General features: G+C 42.0%; 1 protein-coding gene across 4 annotated transcripts; it reads right to left on the bottom strand.

Moving 5' to 3' along the window:
- Positions 1–413: 413 nt before the first annotated feature.
- On the bottom strand, positions 414–18,513 carry smarcc2 (SWI/SNF related BAF chromatin remodeling complex subunit C2). 4 transcript variants are annotated; one of them, XM_018725917.2, is made up of 26 exons: positions 18,353–18,513; positions 14,603–14,722; positions 13,880–13,965; positions 13,289–13,370; positions 13,107–13,199; positions 12,711–12,780; positions 10,883–10,952; positions 9,431–9,506; positions 9,094–9,338; positions 8,747–8,871; positions 8,512–8,571; positions 8,304–8,341; positions 7,860–7,990; positions 7,298–7,369; positions 7,101–7,214; positions 6,853–7,006; positions 6,464–6,580; positions 6,156–6,218; positions 5,706–5,964; positions 4,805–4,966; positions 4,641–4,702; positions 3,918–4,038; positions 2,973–3,136; positions 2,600–2,734; positions 2,002–2,389; positions 414–1,186 (listed from the first exon to the last, which is right to left on the bottom strand). In XM_018725917.2, exons 1-26 carry the CDS (start codon positions 18,461–18,463, stop codon positions 1,122–1,124), a joined length of 3,183 nt encoding a protein of 1,060 aa, XP_018581433.1. In that variant the 5' UTR covers positions 18,464–18,513; the 3' UTR covers positions 414–1,121. The 4 variants fall into 4 exon arrangements, with proteins under 4 accessions (XP_018581433.1, XP_018581434.1, XP_018581431.1 ...); XM_018725918.2 differs by having other exon boundaries at positions 10,883–10,949; XM_018725915.2 differs by having other exon boundaries at positions 4,641–4,966.
- Between the last annotated feature and the right edge of the window lie 1,132 nt (positions 18,514–19,645).

Genomic DNA, 19,645 nt, shown 5'->3' with positions numbered 1-19,645 from the left:
CACAATGGGCTGTCAACTGAAAATGTTGACAGAACAGGATGACTGTCCTCCAGAAATTCTGCTCAAGACCCTATGCTACCCAGCTGGAAGCTTGCAGGTGCAGTCAGTCACCCAATGGAAAACTCACTGACAGGTCAAGGAGCCTGATGGAAACCTAGCCGTTGAACCAAGTTTTGCTAATAGAGGAAAATTTTTTCCACTGAATTCTCAGTATCCAGTCAAGCTAACAAAATGGAATATTCACTGATGTATTTAGTACCTCACTATAACAACCAACAGATGTCATTACTTTTGTCAGAATTAATTCAGATTAAGTGCTTTTAACAATACTAAACAAAAATAAAAATGATAAATGTAATAATAATAATAATAATAATAATACATTTACTGCTGTTATTATTGATATCACTAGCGTTAAGTGCGTTTTCAGGTAAATTCAGATGAAGAAATTATTCTTCAAAAGAACCAAAATAACAAAACAGATTTTTCAAGCCTCTAAAAACGGGCAGAGATAATGTAAGATTATTCAAACATGTTAATATTATCAAAGTGCTATTTACTTTTACTTCTACTCTAAACAATTTTAGGACAGCTGGACAATCCTCCACCCCCTCAATCCAATCCCTAAGGAACTGAATGGAACCCACAATCTACTATACAGCATCAAAGCTTATACTGTAAATTTGTATATATAACTCTTATGATGACCACTTGGAGTTTAAACTGTATTCTGATTTAATCTGTGTTTTTTTTCTTAGCCTCCCATTTCCAAAAAGGAAAACACAAATAGCACGGTCAATTAAAAGAGTGGTTTTAGAGCAAGAAATTTCACAAATGCTCATTTAGTGCAGGAAAACAACTGTCTGGGAACTTGACTCATACGAACATTCTTCCAGATTAAAAAGAGGAGCGGCAGTTGAAAAATTACTTCTCGGTAAATCCTTGGGTCTTTTTGTCTTGGAGATGTATGTTTGCAGTTGTTGTTAGGTTTCTTTTATAATTCTGATGCAAGCAAGTTCTGCAGAGAAAATGGATGAAAATCCATGTGCTCTGCAAACCATTCAGTTTGTTGAGGGTGTTTTTCTCTCCATCTCTCTCTCCCTTTGTTGCGTAATATGTCTTCACTGTGGGGGGAGAGCTGGGGGAGCAGAGTGAAGGGCATCATGGGGCAAAGCAGCACCTGACTCTGTTTCCAGAATACAAGACAAAAGAGACGTGTTGCAATTTAGGAAGCTCAGCACTTACATACTGTGCTACTAAAATTCGACCATTTATCATCAATATTGTTAACCATCACCGTAGCCATATTAACTGATATGTTGTTGAGGAATCACAAATGCAACGGGTCCCCTATTTCTGAACTTAATTGAGACTAAGAGTTTGTTCAATATTCAAAAAGTTCATTAGTGAAATTTGACATGGAGTGGGCAAAGGACTTGTCATTAAGTAAGTAACTCTATATGCCATTACTTGTGTATTGTGTGCCAGGAAAAATGCTTGTGTAGGACCAGTTGACTGTAATTTGAGAGTCATGCATCTCTGTCTCTGTACTGGTGAAATATACTTCTGTTTACTCTAAAAGTCTCTGGTAAATGAACAAATGTAATGTAAATATCAGTAACATGACAGCCCTGCAATTTGGACAGAGAACAGAGCAGTAGACTCTGTCTCCCACTGAGCAGCTTACAGAGATTGGGCTGGAGGACAGTTTTTCCTTCTGGTGAGCCAGGACACTTTACCTTGTAAATATGAAAGCACAATAAAGAACGCTGGCCAAAGCAAGACAACAACAAACATATGGCAGCGCTTACTATTCAGGATCCCTACCTGTCAGCAAATTGGGTGAAGCTTTGGTGCATGATACAAATTCTGTGCCATCTCCATTTATGACAAAATAAAATACTTAAACAGTTCTCAAAAAAGTTTGGAATGACAAAAAGTTCTTTACTCAAAAGCTCATAAGTAGGGGACCCACTGTAAAAGTAGAAAAGACAGTCTTACCATGGAGTGCTGATGTAGGCGTGGAAGTGGCCTGAGGCCCCGGGGGCTGACTGGGTGGGGCTGGGGGTGAAATGTGCTGAGCTGTGGTTTGCTGGGGCTCCTGTGACTGGGCAGCATGGGGTCCAGCCATAGGATTACCAACAGACGAGGGTGGCGCTGGACTGGGAGCTGGTTGAGGCCCAGGGGTGCCGGGGCCCGGCTGGGAGCCAGGTATCCCCTGCGGGGGTGCAGGTGGAACAGATGCAGGATGCTGCACTGGCGTCTGGCTGTGTTGCTGGTGCTGGATTTGCTGGAAGTGCTGCTGCCTGGCCCGCATCTCAGCGTACTTGAGCTGCTCCATGTGGAAGGACTGCCGGTCAGCCAGCAGCTGCTGACGCTGGTACTCCAGCTGGACAGAGGAACAGACAGGGAGCTAATTAAGGGACATGACAACAGACAATTCTGTTGTGTAGGTGCCTATGAAAGACATGCACAGTTCAAGAGGGACCTTATACAGCAAATCACGTATGTTCAGGAACCTCTGCATACCTAGTCCCCTGATGATTTCACGTCTCCCGTCTCTCCTAAGTCCTGAAGTTCTGTTTGTGGCCAGACTTACCGCTTCCCTTTCTCTGTCCATGATGGTCTCCAACTCCTCAAAATGTCTCAGCTTGATTTCCAACTTCTTCATTTGGGTCTCCACCAGTAGAGCCACTAGAGACTTGATCTTCCTCTCTTCCACTGCAGCCAGATGCTGGGTAGGATGAAGAGGAGTAGCAACTGTTATGCTCAAATAGATACAATAACTAGGAATTTGCAACCACACTCAGCCACACCTGTAGTTATGCACTGTACTAGTTTCATTTCCACATTAACAGCACCGAAGAGTACACAACTGTCACAGTTACACTTGGTAAGGCAAAGAAAAAACATTTCCAGGCATACATGGGAGTGTTTGAGTGTGTGGATGAGCCTGAGGAATGAGGATGGACCTTAGCTTTAACAGCAGCAGCAGCCAGAGCAGAGGCAGCAGCGGTGGCCAGGTTGCCCTCTCCAATGTCTCGCTCTACTTTGGCCTTCCTCTCTCCCTCGCTCTCGCCATCTCTTCTTCCTTCCTCTGACCCCTCCTTCCCTTCTTTCTCCTTCTCTACATCACCTGCAAGTAAAACAAAGAGGAAACCATGAAGTCCATAACCTTTAAGTCAAAAGTAACACATCTTAGCTTCGCCAGTGGTACCTCTGTAAACTGTTGCAAATCTTCTAGCAGTGAGTTGTGTTCAAATCCTTCTTGTGCCACTGGTCCTCTATGGTGATAAGGGCCCAGAAAATACAAGCTGGCTTGAGTTCCTCTGGGTGGGACAGCCTGAGATTCTCACCCTCTCATTGCTTATTACCACACCTACAGTTAGCTGGTTATCCACAGGGCAGTAGGTAGAACCAAGAGACTAGACAATTGGAGTAGCAAGTAGTGTAATGGTACGAGTAGCAGCCTTGCACTCAAAGGACCCAGGTTCTCACTTCCTACGTTACTATTTTTGAGCAAAGTACCTAACCTGAATTGTTCCGGGAGAAAGTACTTAGCTGTGGCTAAATTACTGTAAGAAGTTTAACACTAAGTTGCTCTGAAGAAAATGCCAGCTGAATGAATGTAAACACTCTGTTCCATGCTTCACCTGATGAAACTTGCAGCTCATACAGTCAAAGGAGACGTCTCACAGCATACACATCATATGAGGTGTATGTCGTGCTTGTATTCATTTCTCCTAAACTGTGATGTGTTATGTTTCAAAACCTGGCCAATGCCAAATCAAATAAAATAATACAACACGTAAATTATACTTCTCACAAATTGCTACTGCTAAAACAATTTACAAAGTTTTAGGTTTTTTTTTTTTAAATTAATTCAGCTTTGACTTATATTTGGGACTTCTCCTTACCCATTTCTGAGTCTGCCTTCTCTCCTTCTCTCTCCCCCTCTTCATCTCTTTCCCTGTCTTCTTCTTTCTTCCCATTTTCACCCTGCCTGTCTTCCTCATCAATGGCAGGCTCTTTACTCTCCTGAAAAATATTCAGTAACAGCAAGGATATCCTAAGTCCAATTCAGCATGAAAAAATAATAATCACACATACATATAGTGTCATTAAGTCTCACAGGAACATAGTGAAACACTCACATGAACACCTGGAAGTACAGGAGGCTCTCAACTTGTAAAATATGTTACCTATGAAAACCTGTACTTACAACGGCCATCCCATCAACCTTATAGAATTTTTGAGTCCCAGCATTTGTTGTAACATCTGGGCACCGTATTTTTTATTGACTTGGTAGTATGTCATGGTTGCGTTTTATTTTAAAAAAAATTTTTACAGAATGTTTTATTTATGATTCTAATCAAGTCATTTTTTAGAATGCTAGCCGATATCAACTTCCAACGAGGACGTCAGAATGGAACCCCATCATAAAACGAGGACTATCTGTATTATCTGAGTAATTTTACTTCCTAAATCTTTTTCCTCTCTCATACATTGCTCATACAAGGATGAACACAGTTTACATTCAAAAAACATTTAGCATCATACATCAACACAAACACAAGTAAACCTGCAGTTCACAGAGGAAATTCGCAAATTTTGAGAGAAAAGTAAAAGCAGAAACAGACTTTGCTCTCCCTCTTCTCTTCACTGGGCTGACTGTCACTCTTGTTCTCCTCACTTCTTTCTTCTGGAAAAAACAAACACAAAAGCATGACACAACACCACATCGGTAGAACACCTTGCTCCAGGTTCAGCAGTCTGGCTGTACCTCCCTCTCCCTCTATCTCACCAGGCCTCTCTCCCTCCTCCAGGTCAGTGCCAGCAATCCCACTCCCCTCCAGGCCAAACAATGGGTCTTGCCTCCCGCTGGTTCGAGCCGCCTCTTCCACTCTCCTGATGTGGGCCTCCACCAGGGCTGCCGGCACCTCCTCCTTCATTCGTGAGAACTCCTCTGAAGAGAAGGGTTTTCTCAGGCACACGGTCGGCATCTCACAGAATCAGTATGCAGCATGCTGTTCAATATTGCTTTTAAAAAAGAAATGAAGTTCTAGTGGTATTTGAATAAGATGTAAGAAGAAAGACAATATTTGGACTTTCTACATCTATTTATGCTGAAACTGCACAAGGAAAAAAGAATGAAGATTGACTGCTTAAAATTAAGTCACACTATGGTAGATCTGCTGACAAATAACTGACAGAATTATAAATCGTATAGATGAGAATTTGGTGCTCAGCCAGTTTGGTGGTCTTTGCTGTTTTGAATGGGTCTAAAAAGACACACACCCCAGCATGTCACAATATACGAACCGCCAGGTCTGATGTCTAAACTGATTTTCTGTAACTTCTTGTAATCCATCTGAAAAACTGAAAAGTAGCTGGAAACCTTATCAACAAGTATTTAAATTAAAAAGCCAAAACTCTAACCATAAACCAAACCTAGCCAGCCTTATCATCACACTGATCAAGACAGAAAGTTACCAATTAGATGATTTCAATGTCACAGACTAGCCAGAATTATTTAAAAAATAAAAAAAAAACTAATTTTCTTACAGAACTTACAAGAAATGGCATAATGGCCATAATACAAGCTATGAATATGCCTGTCATTGCATATGCAGAGATTGCTGCTCCATGTGTTCCTCTGAACTAATCTCATTCCCTCTTTTTTGCAAAAGAAGGATAGTTCTTACCCAGAGCAGACTTCGCTGCAGCAGAGGCCACTCGGGGGTCCACCACAGAGGCAAGGAAGGCCACGGTGCTCATGACAGGGTTGCCAGCCTGGCTAAAGGGCACAGGCTGGAAGGCCAGGGGCCCCAAAGAGCAGGAGCTGTCTTCCAAGTAGGGGTCCTCAATAGGAAGCCGCAGGAAGTGCAGGATACACTCGTCTTGCGTACGGCTACCTACGTGCTCTGATACCTTGTTCCAGTCATCCTTGTACATCTCCAGTGCCTGAAAAAGTTGTGACAAGTTTTAGAACGGACACGATGATGGTAGAAGAAGACACATTTGGGGTCATGGGAGCCAGAGCATTGGAGAGTTTCCCTTGTGAATGCGAAGGTAAGAGTTTTTCCATGAGTGAGGAGAACCTATGTAACCATTTTCTTTGAGAAAAGACAAGGTGATAGAGAGTTGTGTTTTACCTCCAGCAGTAGTAGTGTTTCTTGTTCTGTCCATTCTCGAGTGGCGCTGGCAGCGCTTTTACTCTGTAAAGAGAAGTAAATCCATGAGACAAGTCCCAAAATCACTTAACCCCACCATGTTTTACACTGAACTTTTTAGCATTATGCTATTTTTTTCTGAAATTTTTCCATCAGTCACTGTATTTCTTTTGCTCTCCGTTGATTCTTTATCCTTCTTCTCATCTATTCTCTTGCTTCCAAGACTCCCAGTCCATCTGACTTTACTTCTGTTCTGTTTCCTCTTCTGCTCCTACCCTGTTAGACTGTACCTTGGCAGGCCCACTCTTCTTGCTATACATGTCAGTCCTCAGTCCAAAGTTCTGCAGATCAGCTGGCTTTTCCTTCACCTTCTCTGGAAAGGACAGCAGCTGCTGGGAAGCTGGGGTCTGGGAGAAAAGGACAGTAAATTGTTAATTTTTTAAAAAAAAAAATTAACAAGTGTGCATATTATCTGTCAACTCCAATTCTACCTTGAGGCCTCTTCATTTTCCATGGTATGAATTCATGATATTTTAGGTTCTTTCCTACTGTAGTAAATTTCGTAGTGCTATGCAATTACAAACCCTTTAACAGTACATAACATCTTTCACTCTTTTGTCAGAAATGGCATTCCATTGTTTAAGTCTTTCTTTCTTAGCTTTATCAGCATCCTAAGTACCTGTGAAGCCTTGGGTTGCAGGGGCACTAGACTGGAGGGAGTGTCAGCAAGGACATGGAAGTGGGAGGTAGGTGGGGGCCCCATGGGAGTTGGTCGGCTTTCAGCGTCAACCTGGTAGTTGATGAGACCCCACTGCTCTAGGAAGGCATGGACTCTGAGCAAAGAGATTCAGGCTGAGGTATGAAAAGCCAGATGGGACAGGAAGAAAACACACATGCTGCTCTCTTCAACACTTTGGTCTTACTGACCTCATGATGGCACACACATCTCCTGCCAGATTACGACGACAGGCAGTGGAAGTCAAGTACTCTTGGGGGTTGAGACGGTATGTGTCGATCATAAAATTCCTGTAGGCCAGGTATCTGCAGAAAGAAAGGACGATGTCATTAAAACCCAAATTTCAGGTGTGTAACTAACAAATTCTCCATGTCAAGAGCATGCTTACATTTCAGGAGTCTTTGACTTATTCTTGCCATTGAAGAATTCTGGAAGGGCTCGCCGCTCTATAGCATGAACACTGAAAGGAACACAGATGTATTTGGGATGGGGAAGGAGAGAGAAGCTGTGCCACCATGCCACCTGTACTTGATATCTCCACTTACACCATGTCCTGCATTGACATACAGTGCCATAGGCAGGTCACTTTAATTGTTCATTTTGTAAAGGCAATGTCAGGTACGCAATACTAACAACTTGTAAGCCAAGCAAAACAAATTACTGCAGCTTCAGTTTTCAAAATGTCCGATTTAGGAAGTCTAAGGTCTTCAGGTATATTCCCTGAAGAGCTTCAATTTGGTGGCACATAACCTGTTACATATCAGTCATCTTACAAAATCTGATACATAAGCAGGAAAATAAAGAAATAAAGAAATCTGACCAAATACATTTTGCATCATACTTTAAATGACCTGAAGAAACAGTAGTGTCACCCCCAATACACACACGAAATACCTGCCATGAGGCTATACCTACTTTAGTTATCAAACATACACACAGTCCTGTTGTACCTATTGTAGTCAAACCAGGCTGCATAGCTGGGGATGATGATGTGGTGGGTCTGTTCAGTCACATTGTCTTCATGGAGGTCAGAGCTTTTCACTGGCTCGCCTTTCACACTAGGAGAACCTTCTTCCTCCTCCTGGACATACACAGCTACAAGTCAGCATCCTGGTAAGTTTCCCCCACACAGTCCTCCCTGTGACACTAAGTCGCATGAACAGGGCTGATACTCGTGCATGTAGTAACTCTCGTCTCACAGCTTTTCTGTGAAAAAGTCAGAGTTAAAGTTTTGGCCTCAATCTTCAGTTTTTTGGGTTACTTCTTTTTGCAATTTGGTGAGTAAGATGATAAAATACAAAACTGATTTAAAATTCTTGTTTAAAATGATATGATGTTGGCTGTTCTTGTAGTCATCACTACATTATCAATTTTCCAGTTTCCTCAAATGTTACCTTTCCAACTGTTTCCATGGATTCATCCTCTTGCTCATCTGTTGATAAGGAGGAGACAGAATTTCATATTTTCTATGTAATTTCTCAGATGTAGCTAATATTTTATGATTCATCATGTACTATCAGTTGTCAAGTAATTAGGGATACTGAGGTAGATTAAAGAAGACCGACACAAATACGAGTGAATGAGAGTGCATGAGAGGCTCACCAAGGTCTGTCATAGTTCCACCCTTCACTGGTGTTGATTCTGAGTCTTTTTTAGTGTTCACTGGAAAAAGAGAGAAAGAGAGCTACTTGTTTTTTTAATAACAAAAAATTTACATAGGATACAGGGTCACTGAATGTTAACACACATTGCACAAGATTCTGCATTCAGATTACTGTGCTTTTAGGGTCATCTTCTTAGGAGGTGAACGTGGAGGGTGAGAATAGGGAAGTTGTACCATTCTTTGGAAGAGTGACTTCCTCCACAGCTGGCACAGGTGAGGGTTCATCCAGTTCCTTTGTTAGGTCCTCTTGCTCCTCCTCGCGGTGGCCGCGCTTCGATTTTGTGTAAGGGGTTGTGGGCCTAGAGAGCACACAAATGCATACATACATACACACCACATAATTGAGTTATACCGCTAAGCATTTTCACCTGCACAGACATGTTGAGATGTGGCTTCCTGTCTCTCTTCACCACTCTTATGTCATACTTGGATGCATCACTGACAGACTGGCAAAACTAGCTGTAGCACAGCTTTAGCCTCTTTATGAAAGTTGTGCATGACAGTGCCTCCCGATGGCATACCCCTTCTTGGTGTTCTTCTTCTTGCTCTCCTGGGGGGCTGGGGGTGGGGATGGGGAGGGTGAGCGCTTCCTCTTCTTCGTACTTCCTGGCTTCCTGTCCCGGCGCTCATCCGGTGGGGACACTTCGTCAGTTAAGGTTTTGGCTGAAATCCTCTTCCTCCTGGGGAGCCCCTCTCCAACTTCGTAATCTTCTTCATTCATCCATTCATTGAACTGGTCCAGGTCAAGAATCCACTTGGCATGGACCTTTTAACACATGAGAGTAGAAACCTATTCCTCACATAGGTACAGAGTCTAAATTCCCTCCTCATGTATTCTGTGGACATGTGGACACTCACCTTCCTGGGCTTCTCTGGGGTGGGAGGATCCTCTACTGCTGCCTCCACCTCACTGGCAGGAATCCAGGTGTCGTAGCTGTAACACAAAATAAAGTCATTTTTAGACTAAACAGCAGGTGCAGCTCATTCACAGTAAGGCTGAAGGATTGAGAATTGTGGGTAACGAAGTTTAACACTGTCAAAATCACAAAATGTGGCACTCTGACATATGGTTCAGTGTAGATATATTATGCGATTAAGAGATATTTTCGCCTGCCGACATACAGCCCATCCTTGGCACAATGATCTATATGGGGGTAGGCAGTGCCTATTGCTCTGAAAACCTGTTGTTCCTGACATTTTGTGCACTACACACACACATTTTCTGAACCACTTGTCCCATACGGGTTACTGTGCAAAAGTCTTATGCACTTAGATGTTTCACAAAAATATGTGTTTTAGACGGTGATTTAATGTCTTCTGCATTAGTGTCAATGGGAAAGAGCATATTTTACATTTCCAAGCCTTCCTTTTGCAAAAAGTTACAGTATTACAGTAAGGGTTTTGTATGTTGTTAAAGAAAGTGTACACACACACACACACACACACACACACACACACACACACACACACACACACACACACACCACTTGTCCCAAGCGGGGTTGCACCGAACCAAAGCCTAGCCCGGCAGCAGAGTGCAAGGCTGGAGGGGACACACCCAGGACAGGACGCCAGTCTGTTGCAAGGCACCCTAGGCAGAACTCGAACCCCAGACCCATCATAAGTAGGCACAGGCCAAACCCACCACACCACCGTGCCCCCATCTACATGTGTGTACAATGTTTTATGATATGAAAACATAAATGTGCACATATGTACGCATGCTCCTCAAAAAACAATGAAAGTTAAATAAAAAAAAATTAAAATGGTAAAACAAAGTGGAAAATGAGCAACCCAAGACACATGCAAATAAGAGCCTGGGTCATGTGCTAGGCTTGCTCTGATTGGCTAATATATAATGGAAGCTCTGATAAGTCAACATGCATGAAACTTCCAAAGGAACATTTTGCCATTCATGGTGAACATACACACAGGTATGCAAACAGGTTCATTTGTGTTTATGTATTTAGAAATTTTTATTGTTTTATTGCCCATTTTTGTGTTTTTTTAATCTTTTGTTGCATTTCTCCATTGTTTGTTTTCTAACAATAAAAAAAATATGTTCAGCTGCTGTGCATTGTTCCCAAAATTGTTCCAGTGTCAGTTATTCCACATATGGACTGTATATCACAATTAAAAGTTTTAGTAATATTTTTATTCAGTGTTTTTCCCCAGCCTTATGTGGTTATTTTATGTCTTTTCTTGATGAGATGAACTCTTGGCCTGCTTAATGTAGTATTTAACCACACCTTCTCAGCTGGTCACATAAGGTCTTTAAAAAAAGGGTGTGAGAGTAATGATGATGGGTACCTGTCAGGAGAGTATCCCCAGTGAAGAAGTACCTGCTTGTCCCTTTTCATCACCGGGCGGACCCATTCTTCTAAGAAAAAACATTAAAAAGTCACTTACGAACTGAAGGTTTCCAGTACAACCCATCCTTGCAACCACAGACAACTAAGAAGGGGAAAGGGGTCCAAGATAGATTGTTTTAAAATTTGATTTTTTTAACTGATAATGCTTATACGTGTCACACACCTGGTGTTCATCGAAGGACACACTGACAATCACAGAGACTGTGAGAAAAATAAAAGGGGTGCGTAATTACAAAACCTTCAGAACTTCCAGTAGTAGTAGTTCAAACCCAACAACACAACTACGAAAAAAAAACTGCAAGGCAAAAAAAAAGTACACATCTATACTGGCAACAAAAGTTTCACGTGTAAGGTATCTCTCTCTCAAACCCAGTGCTACCTAACAAACATCAGTTAGCAATCTCTCCTCACTGTCAGCAAGTTTTATAGACATCAGAAGCAAAAAGTACATTCTTTGCTAGTATAACATAACCGCCTTTTACAAGAACTCCACTTAATGTTTCTGACCATTTCTTCACCTCCTTCCAGCCTTCCAACACCACTATTATGCCCTCCCACTTCTACACCATTTGTAAAATTTTGCTGGAACTAAAAATGTCTCACATCTTCTTACCTCTCTTCTGCCATTCTAATCTCTCCCATACACTGCAAAATTCTCCAATTTGTCACCACATGAACCAATTTGTTCTCCTTCCAAACCTATGCTCCTCTCTTGGCTCTTTGTCCTATAACTTTCACAACAACATGTCCCACCTCCAGTCCATGGTTATCAGATTTACATCCTGCCAAAAGAATGACACTCCACGCTGAACAGATATTTGAGACATCTGAAAGACAGACTTAGCAGTTTAAGAGCTCCTTGCTTTCTTTCACTCAGCTGTTTCCTCAACAAAAACTACTTTCTTCCAGAAAAAACTAGACTGCATATAATAATCCCAACAGACACTTCACTACTTTTTCTTCCCTTTCTTCCTCTTCCTTCTTCCATCCTCACTGCTGATAATTCTGCTTCGTTCTTTAGACACAAAATCAATTCCATCACTGAGTTCTCAACATCCATCTAAATAAGGAGCTATGAGAGACCCACTGGGCCATCAGGAAATCCAAATGCAACAGAATAAAAGAGCAAATTGCAAAGACAAATTAACAGCAAAATAAATGATGAGCAGGAAGGAGGAAATGAGACAGGAAGTTTTCAGAGCACTCCTGATATTTTGGATTTTGCTGTGAATTAAATGATCAGTGTCTAAAAGATAAGCCGGGAAAGCTTCATGTTTGGTGAAAAATGTCACTTAGTGGTTTAGAATGTATCATTTTCCCCAATTAATTATAATTAAAATCTAATTTTATGATAATTCACTTCATCATTCAAGCAAATTTTCAAGAACAAATTACCCTTGTTATGCAAGGTAACAGTGTATACATAGTAATCATCAGATAGACTGTTACCCAGTGTTTTTTGGGTGTGTTCTCTCCTCAATGCTTGATCACAGACAGTATACACCACAGATTTACTGTATGTATCTTTACATGTCTTTGGGCCAGCAATACTACACTGATATTTGAAAAAGACAATTCTAAAATAACAAAGATGGACTGTACCTTCATTTTCCTTCTCCTGTGCTGTGCGTAAATGATACAGTGTCACATTTGTACTGCCCAGCTGACCCAAATACCAAAACAAACATCAATTAGCAAACAAACAATTCAGTCTTCTCTGCTAGCCTAGACACAGAGCAGACTTTGATCCATTTATATTTTCTCACCTTCTTCCAAGCTGGCTGGTATAGGAACCACAACGTGGGAACTTGCGGTTTTGTCTTCTGTGACTGAGCCCTAGGGAGAACAATGCCAGGAGTAATCAATACAATAAGAGCAACCCTCAACTAAGAACTCTGTTACCGACAAACACAGGGAGCGGATATAGAACAGTCAGCAGAAAGGTTATCAACACTGACTTGTAACCCGAAGAAACTCACAACCTGAATTGTTACAAAAAAGCAGAGGTCATAATAAGCAAAGAATGAACAATAAAAAATGAGCAATGTTAAAGAGATATGGAAAATATAAATGACCAGAAAACAGACTGAATAATCAGGCACTGTGAGATCAAAAGGCTAAAAATATTCATGTGCAGCATACACAGGTAGACGTATGCATACCTGATGCCGTTTTATGATGTCCTTCAGTTTCCCCAGCAGTTTGGGTTCAATGTCTGAACTGAGAAAAATGACTGGCCGACTGAGACAGTTATTCTGACAAACAGAAGAAAGGGCTGTCTTCAGTTTCAAAGTGGAAGTAGATTTTTTATACAGTAGGTAGGCACACGAACGTACAGACTCACCTGAACCAGAGATTTCTCAATGGTCATAAACATCTCAACATTACGGTCCATTCGAGATGGGTTTTGGAAGTCAAACCTCCTCCTAAGGCAGGGAGAGAACAAAGCAGGGTAAAGGAGAGAGCAAAGCTAAATACTGTTAATTATTATTTATTATTACCCAGCTTCCCTATAGTTGATTTACTCCTATCTCTGATCACAATGAGCGATTTATCCCTGTCATAATCCCTGTAAAACAATCCTTGTACTTTCTTAATTTTAACACTGTCAATAAATTCACCTTACTGTGAACAAATGACAGTTAATTTAAAAGAAGTTAATGTTTACATTTTTCTATAAAAAGGCATAAATACAAATATTTCTTTTTAACTCATATTTTAAATATATTTATTCTACACACTGTGTGTGTTGAACTCATCATGGAGTGACATGCTCAATGTATACTTACGGATTCTGAAAGAGCTATGATCTAACACCATAGAAACCAAGTAAAAGTTTAACTGCATAATGCCATCAGAGTGTAATTCAATGTAAGGCAAAGGTCTGCCTCTTAGTCAAAGCACTGCTCAGACTCTTGGTGAGTGAGGCACTCACCACCCCTGGTCGCTCTTGAACTTGTAGGCAGCAGCCAAGATATGGCAGAGTGCTCCTCCTGACTTAAAATCCAGGAAACACTTCATCTAGAGAAGCAGTGAAAGAGAAACTATTAGATCACTGAGCATGACCAAACACAGCACTTGGACGGCATCTTTGGAATTGTAAGGTGTTATACTAAACAGAACATCTGGGTGTTGGACCTGTCAAGGTGAGCATCTTCTTATATTAGTTTTCAACATGATGACCATCACTCAAAAGAATGTCAACAGACTGCATCCACTTGAAGTCAGAGCTAGACAAATTTACAGAGTGCTTAACTTCGAGAGGACATCTTCAATATTGGGTACTTCCAGTATCAAACTCACAGATCTTATAAACTAGTGTTTCCATTCAGTGAGCTTCCAGAAATGCTCACCAAAATCTGATGTAATCTGAGGAAATGTTGCTTGCATTTTCATCTTCATTTTAACTTCATCTCACTAAGTGGCGGACTGCATTACACCAGGTTTCTCAAGAGAGTGTAAAGATGTCTGAGTCTATGCCAGGCCAGCGTTTAGATTTAAACGCTTAACTTTACTATGATCAGCCCAGTTCAGTTCAGTTCAGTCCAGAGAAACAGTCACTCAGCTAGACTGTTTCATTCAAACAACATGCAGGCTACACAAAACCCTTTCCTTTTGAACTGTATGTCACCCTTATTCATATTTCAAGCATCATTACCGGGAGTTTAGTGAGAGGGGGATTGCTGACATGTCGCCCAAACACTTCCTCCTGGAACTGCAGGAGCTGGACCACCAGGCTGGAAAGGGACTTGTTGGTGGGCGGCTCGGCCTGGATGTACTGTTGGAAATTAAAGAAAATCAGCATTAAACAGTGTAAAGGGTGTCTCTGTACACACAAAAAAAACACTTTGGGACATCAGAATTAAACAAAATGGTGTAACAGCGTGGAATAGAGACCTTCAGTGCTGAACTGTCAAGAGACAGAGGAAATATCTTTGTCTTAGGGTTTTTAAGCTTTTGATAAAACAATAATACATGGATACTTGGGGGGGAAAAATGTAACTATTGAAAAATAACCTTCTTCGCTGGCTCAAGTCTAAATCAGTTGGAGCATTTTACATGAAATTACAGGCTGTTTGCTGAATTGTAATCCTGATTTATTTTGTATTTATATCTGTTTTATTCATATTAGTTTTATTTTGTTTAATCTTTTGAATATTCAGGTCACCTTTTTTCTTACTTTTGCATAATCCAATGAAAACCATTAGTAAATCAGCCTATGGAACAGAAGTTTATACTGAAATATCAAGTGTTTTTGAGAAAAATGGCAAGTGTATTGGACTCTGGACTTCAACAGTATTATGTAATTCTACCATTTACTTCAACATAATTTTAGCATATAGGAAGTCTGTGAAACTGTAAAAAAGAGAGGGATCTAAACCTTAACACATAGACATAGACTGAATATTTTGAGTTAAATTGTGAGAATGAAGATGGTCTTCATAAAAAATTATATTTTTTGCACATATTCTCCAACGCGACTTCCAACAAACTCTATGTAGTGTTATCAGCCCATACCTTATTCATCAAGGTGACTTACAATGGGTCACTCATCCATACATCAGTGGAACACACTCTCTCTATTACTCACACACACACTATAGGTGAACTTGGAAAGCATGTCTGTGGACAGTGGGAGGAAACCCACGCAGACACGGGGGGAACATGCAAAGTCCACACAGACTAAGCAGGGATCAAACCCATGTCCTTTCACACCACCCAGGCACCATGAGACAGGAGCGCGACTTGCCATGCCACACACACACACACACACACACACTGAAACTGCTTCTCCCAAGCAGGGGTCGTGGCGAACCGGAGCCTAACCCAGCAACATAGGGCGCAAGGCTGGAGGGGGAGGGGACACACCCAGGACAAGACGCCAGGTCGTCACAAGTCAGCTCAAGCAGGACTCAAACCCCAGACCCACCAGAGAGCAGGACCCACGCCCAAATAGATCCATCAAATCGGACTGTGTTCTTACAAAAATTAAAATCTGTAAAACCTGCCTCTTCCCATTTACTATTTGTATGTGTTAACATTTGTAAGATATACATATCTGGAAAATAATGGTGAATATCCCAGGATAGCCATTTGGACAGAGGTTAAAGAGCTATTCATACTCCCACACACAACAGTGGAAACAGGTGAAATCACTCAGTCACTACTGATAACTCCTTATATTCTAAGGGACAGTCAAAGTTGTTTGGAGTCTAACCCTAGAAGTACAGGGATCTAGGCAAAGTAGGATACACCCTGGACAGGATGTTAGTCCATTGCAGGGTGGGTGGATGGACAGACAGATGCCAAGCAATTTAAAGTCACCAATTAACCTGAAGTTTGTCTTTGGACTGTTGTCCACTGCAAAGAAACCCACGCGAGTATGGGGAGAACATGGAAACTTCACAGAGATTAAGCAGAGATCAAACCCTCATCTAATGTCACAGCCCACACTACCTGCTGTGCCACTGTGCTGCCAAAATCAGGTGAAATGTACTACACAATTTCTGATTAATGTAACTAATATGCACAACATTTTACTGAGCTGTTTGTAAAGGAGACACTGCCTGCTTTAGTTCACTCCTTATATGTTTTACACTCATGTGGCCTCATTTGTAATGTATTTACATTGGTAAAATAGCTCTGTTTAACAGTATATTCACTCATGCTTGGTTGCCCTACTGTAAAAAATTTCCATTTATTCCAATAGCTGATGCTTTTCTCCAAAGTGACTTACAGCTATTTACCCATTTATACAGCTGAGTTATACTTACCAGAGCAATTTAGGATTAGTATCTTGCTCAAGGGTATTTCAGATGGAGGAGAGATTTGAACCTTTTGGTTCAAAGGCAGTAGCTTTAACCACTATAGAACCAGCTTCCCCAATCACATTAGTCTAGTTAAATAAGGCTGTTTAAAATATATTTCCTCCAGCCAGATGGACCCTTTATAATAACTTTACTCAAACTGGAGAGACCTGTTTTAATGTGAATTAGCTCTACTTAGACTGAGCATTTAACAACCAATCACTTAAAGAAGGGAAAGCTGGTAGCACAGTGGTTAGTACTGCTCTAGCTAAATCCAAAGGTTGTAAGTTCAAATCTCACCTGCAACTATAGTATCCTTCTGCAAGGTACTTACCACAAAATTATCCAGCTACAGTATGTAGAGGGGTAAAGTATCTTAATACTGTAGGTTGCTTTGAAGAAGAGTATCAGGTAAATGAAGAAATATAGATTTACTCCAGCTATCTGAACATGTTTAATAATGGTTACCTGCAGTGATGTGTTTTACAATGAATTGACTCAAGATGAATGTAAACATAGGGGGGCACGGTGGTGCAGTGGGTTGGACCGGGTCCTGCTCTCTGGTGGGTCTGGGGTTCGAGTCCCGCTTGGGGTGCCTTGCAATGGTCTGGCGTCCCGTCCTGGGTGTGTCCCCTCCCCCCCCGGCCTTGCGCCCTGTGTTGCTGGGTTAGGCTCCGGTTCCCTGCGACCCCGTATGGGACAAGCGGTTCTGAAAATGTGTATGTAAACATTTTACACTTGTTTCTCCAGCTAGTTAGAGCTGTTTAACCACGCATTTACTCCAGTTACATCACTGATGTGCAGTGTATTTCCTCCAACAGACTGGACCCGTTTCACAACTGCCTGGGACAGACTAGAAAATTATAAATGTGTTTTTTGAAGAGGCAAAGAAATGGTGGTGAGTGAGGACTGTAGCACTTGAGAAATACACCATTTTCTATGCAATAAGCAGCTACCACTTCGCCCAAGTGCTGTTTCGTGTGTGTTATAATACAAATATATATGCGTGTGCTCTCAGTGTTTCATACACATGAAGCAAGAAGAGAGCTTTTGCAGGCTAAGGACATGATCAGGGTCCTCGGTGTCACCGCAGAGAATGCAACATCTGGAGGAGCGCACTCGGGCTGCGCGCGCCCGCACACGCGCACACACACACAGCAGTACACACACACACACGTTACAGATGTTGCGGCGTGTAAATCCCGGCCGGATTACAGAACAGAAGCACAAATGGTGTGCTGAACGCAGGTTTAATGATGCCAATGAGAATCACAGGAAAACGGCTAACTTCACAGAGGGAAAGTGCTTTCGCCCCCTTCCTGAATCCTTCCTGGCCACTTTCCGAAGACGTTTCCTCGGCACCTTCTTTTGTTTCCGGCTTTTGGCGTGTGGATGTGGATGTGGATGTAACAGCTGGGCTGCCCTGCACCGCACAGCGCTGCTCGCCCACCCTCCTTCCCTCCTGCCCTCCTTCCCCTCGGCTCTCCTCCGCTCTCTGCCTCAAATTCAAACGGTTATTCTTCTTTCTTCATTTGTGAGAAGTGCCCTCACTGCAAACAGCATGGCATTGCATGAAAAGAAAACAAAACAATAAGCGGTACCTTTTTGTAATTCTTGCCCAACCAGACGCGGACATTGTCGAACTGCGAAACCGTGTCGGATGCTTCGAAATATTTTACATTCGGGCCGCCGTCTTTCTTCCGCACCGCCATCTTTGCCTGCAGATGAAGAAAAGACGCCCTCGCGCGCCACCCGCCGAGCAGTCGCGCGCACTGCAGCGCCTGGCGCCCTCCGCGTTCCTTAGAAATAGAGGATAAACCGAGAAACGGCCGCCATTTTGGCTCCGCTCGGGAAACAGATGCACAATGGAACGGCGCTACCCCAGTGCAGTGGCGTTTCACCAAATGGTATCAATGCACATTTTGAATGTCTCGGAAGAATGCAAACTAAAATGCCCCCCCCCCCGTATCTTATGGAAAAAATGGCTCTGACATTTATTTTTGACTTTTCGGCTGTTAATAGCAGAGAGGTACACAAATAACAACACAACGACGTGTAAACGTATTTCATTCTGTATTTTTTTATTTGCATGAATTAGACGCTGTCCCACACTGACTGAGCTATATGACATTTAGTCAAAATACGGAACGCTTCCATATTTTTGTAGTCCAAAATATAAAAAACAGACTTCTATTTTAGCCTAAAACAGAAGTCTGTTTTTATATTTTGAACTACACAAATATATGGGAGCGTTCCGTTAGGCATTTTTGTTTCGAACGACATTATGATACGGCGTTTATATTTAGTTGAATATTCATGTACTTAGTTCTACGATGCCCAATTCGGACTTTTCCCAATTGGTTGAATAAACTCACATTTGTTAATTTCCGAGGTTCAGTAACGGTCGGAGAACTGAAAACGGTTTCAGTATATGAATTTAAGCACCCGGCCGCGTTCGAATAGGTGGAACAGCAGCTCCCCGGGCAGTAAACGGTAGGGGTCCTCGTTGTCTAGAACATTCTCCAGGAGGTCCGACTCGCTGCGCAGCGTCGCTCTCCGGCTCGCCGCGCTGCGTATCCACAGCCTCACATACAGCGAAGAATCTGACACAGAAGTGTGGCCGCTAAAACGAAGTGGTGCTCGTGCGAAAAAATTATATGAAACGCAAACTCTACCCAAAACGAGCGAGTTAATAGAACGGTGCTGCTGTGCGTTTACCACACGAAGTAGCCCGTGTGTCACAGCAGCTGATAGAGAAGACTGTTGCAAGACGAGAAGTGTGATAAAATGATTGATTTTCATTATTTAATCCATTATTCATCCATTCATTCATTACATTCGGCTTTATGGAAATAGGTATACCTAACTTAACATTCAGGAGAAATAACTCCTGC

The sequence above is a fragment of the Scleropages formosus genome, chromosome 22 (assembly GCF_900964775.1).
Source record: "Scleropages formosus chromosome 22, fSclFor1.1, whole genome shotgun sequence".
NCBI lineage: Eukaryota > Metazoa > Chordata > Actinopteri > Osteoglossiformes > Osteoglossidae > Scleropages > Scleropages formosus.
This window is presented reverse-complemented; position numbering and strand designations above follow the sequence as displayed.

What these genes read in the sequence shown, in the direction of transcription:
- smarcc2 (XM_018725915.2), bottom strand. Translation starts at nt 18,463, where the DNA reads ATGGCGGTGCGGAAGAAAGACGGCGGCCCGAATGTAAAATATTTCGAA. An exon ending in TGCAACCCAAGGCTTCACAG is followed by an intron (nt 6,581 to 6,852) that starts GTACTTAGGATG and finishes CTTTTCTCCCAG; the next exon opens with ACCCCAGCTTCCCAGCAGCT. An exon ending in AGAAGAGTGGGCCTGCCAAG is followed by an intron (nt 6,219 to 6,463) that starts GTACAGTCTAAC and finishes TTCTCTTTACAG; the next exon opens with AGTAAAAGCGCTGCCAGCGC.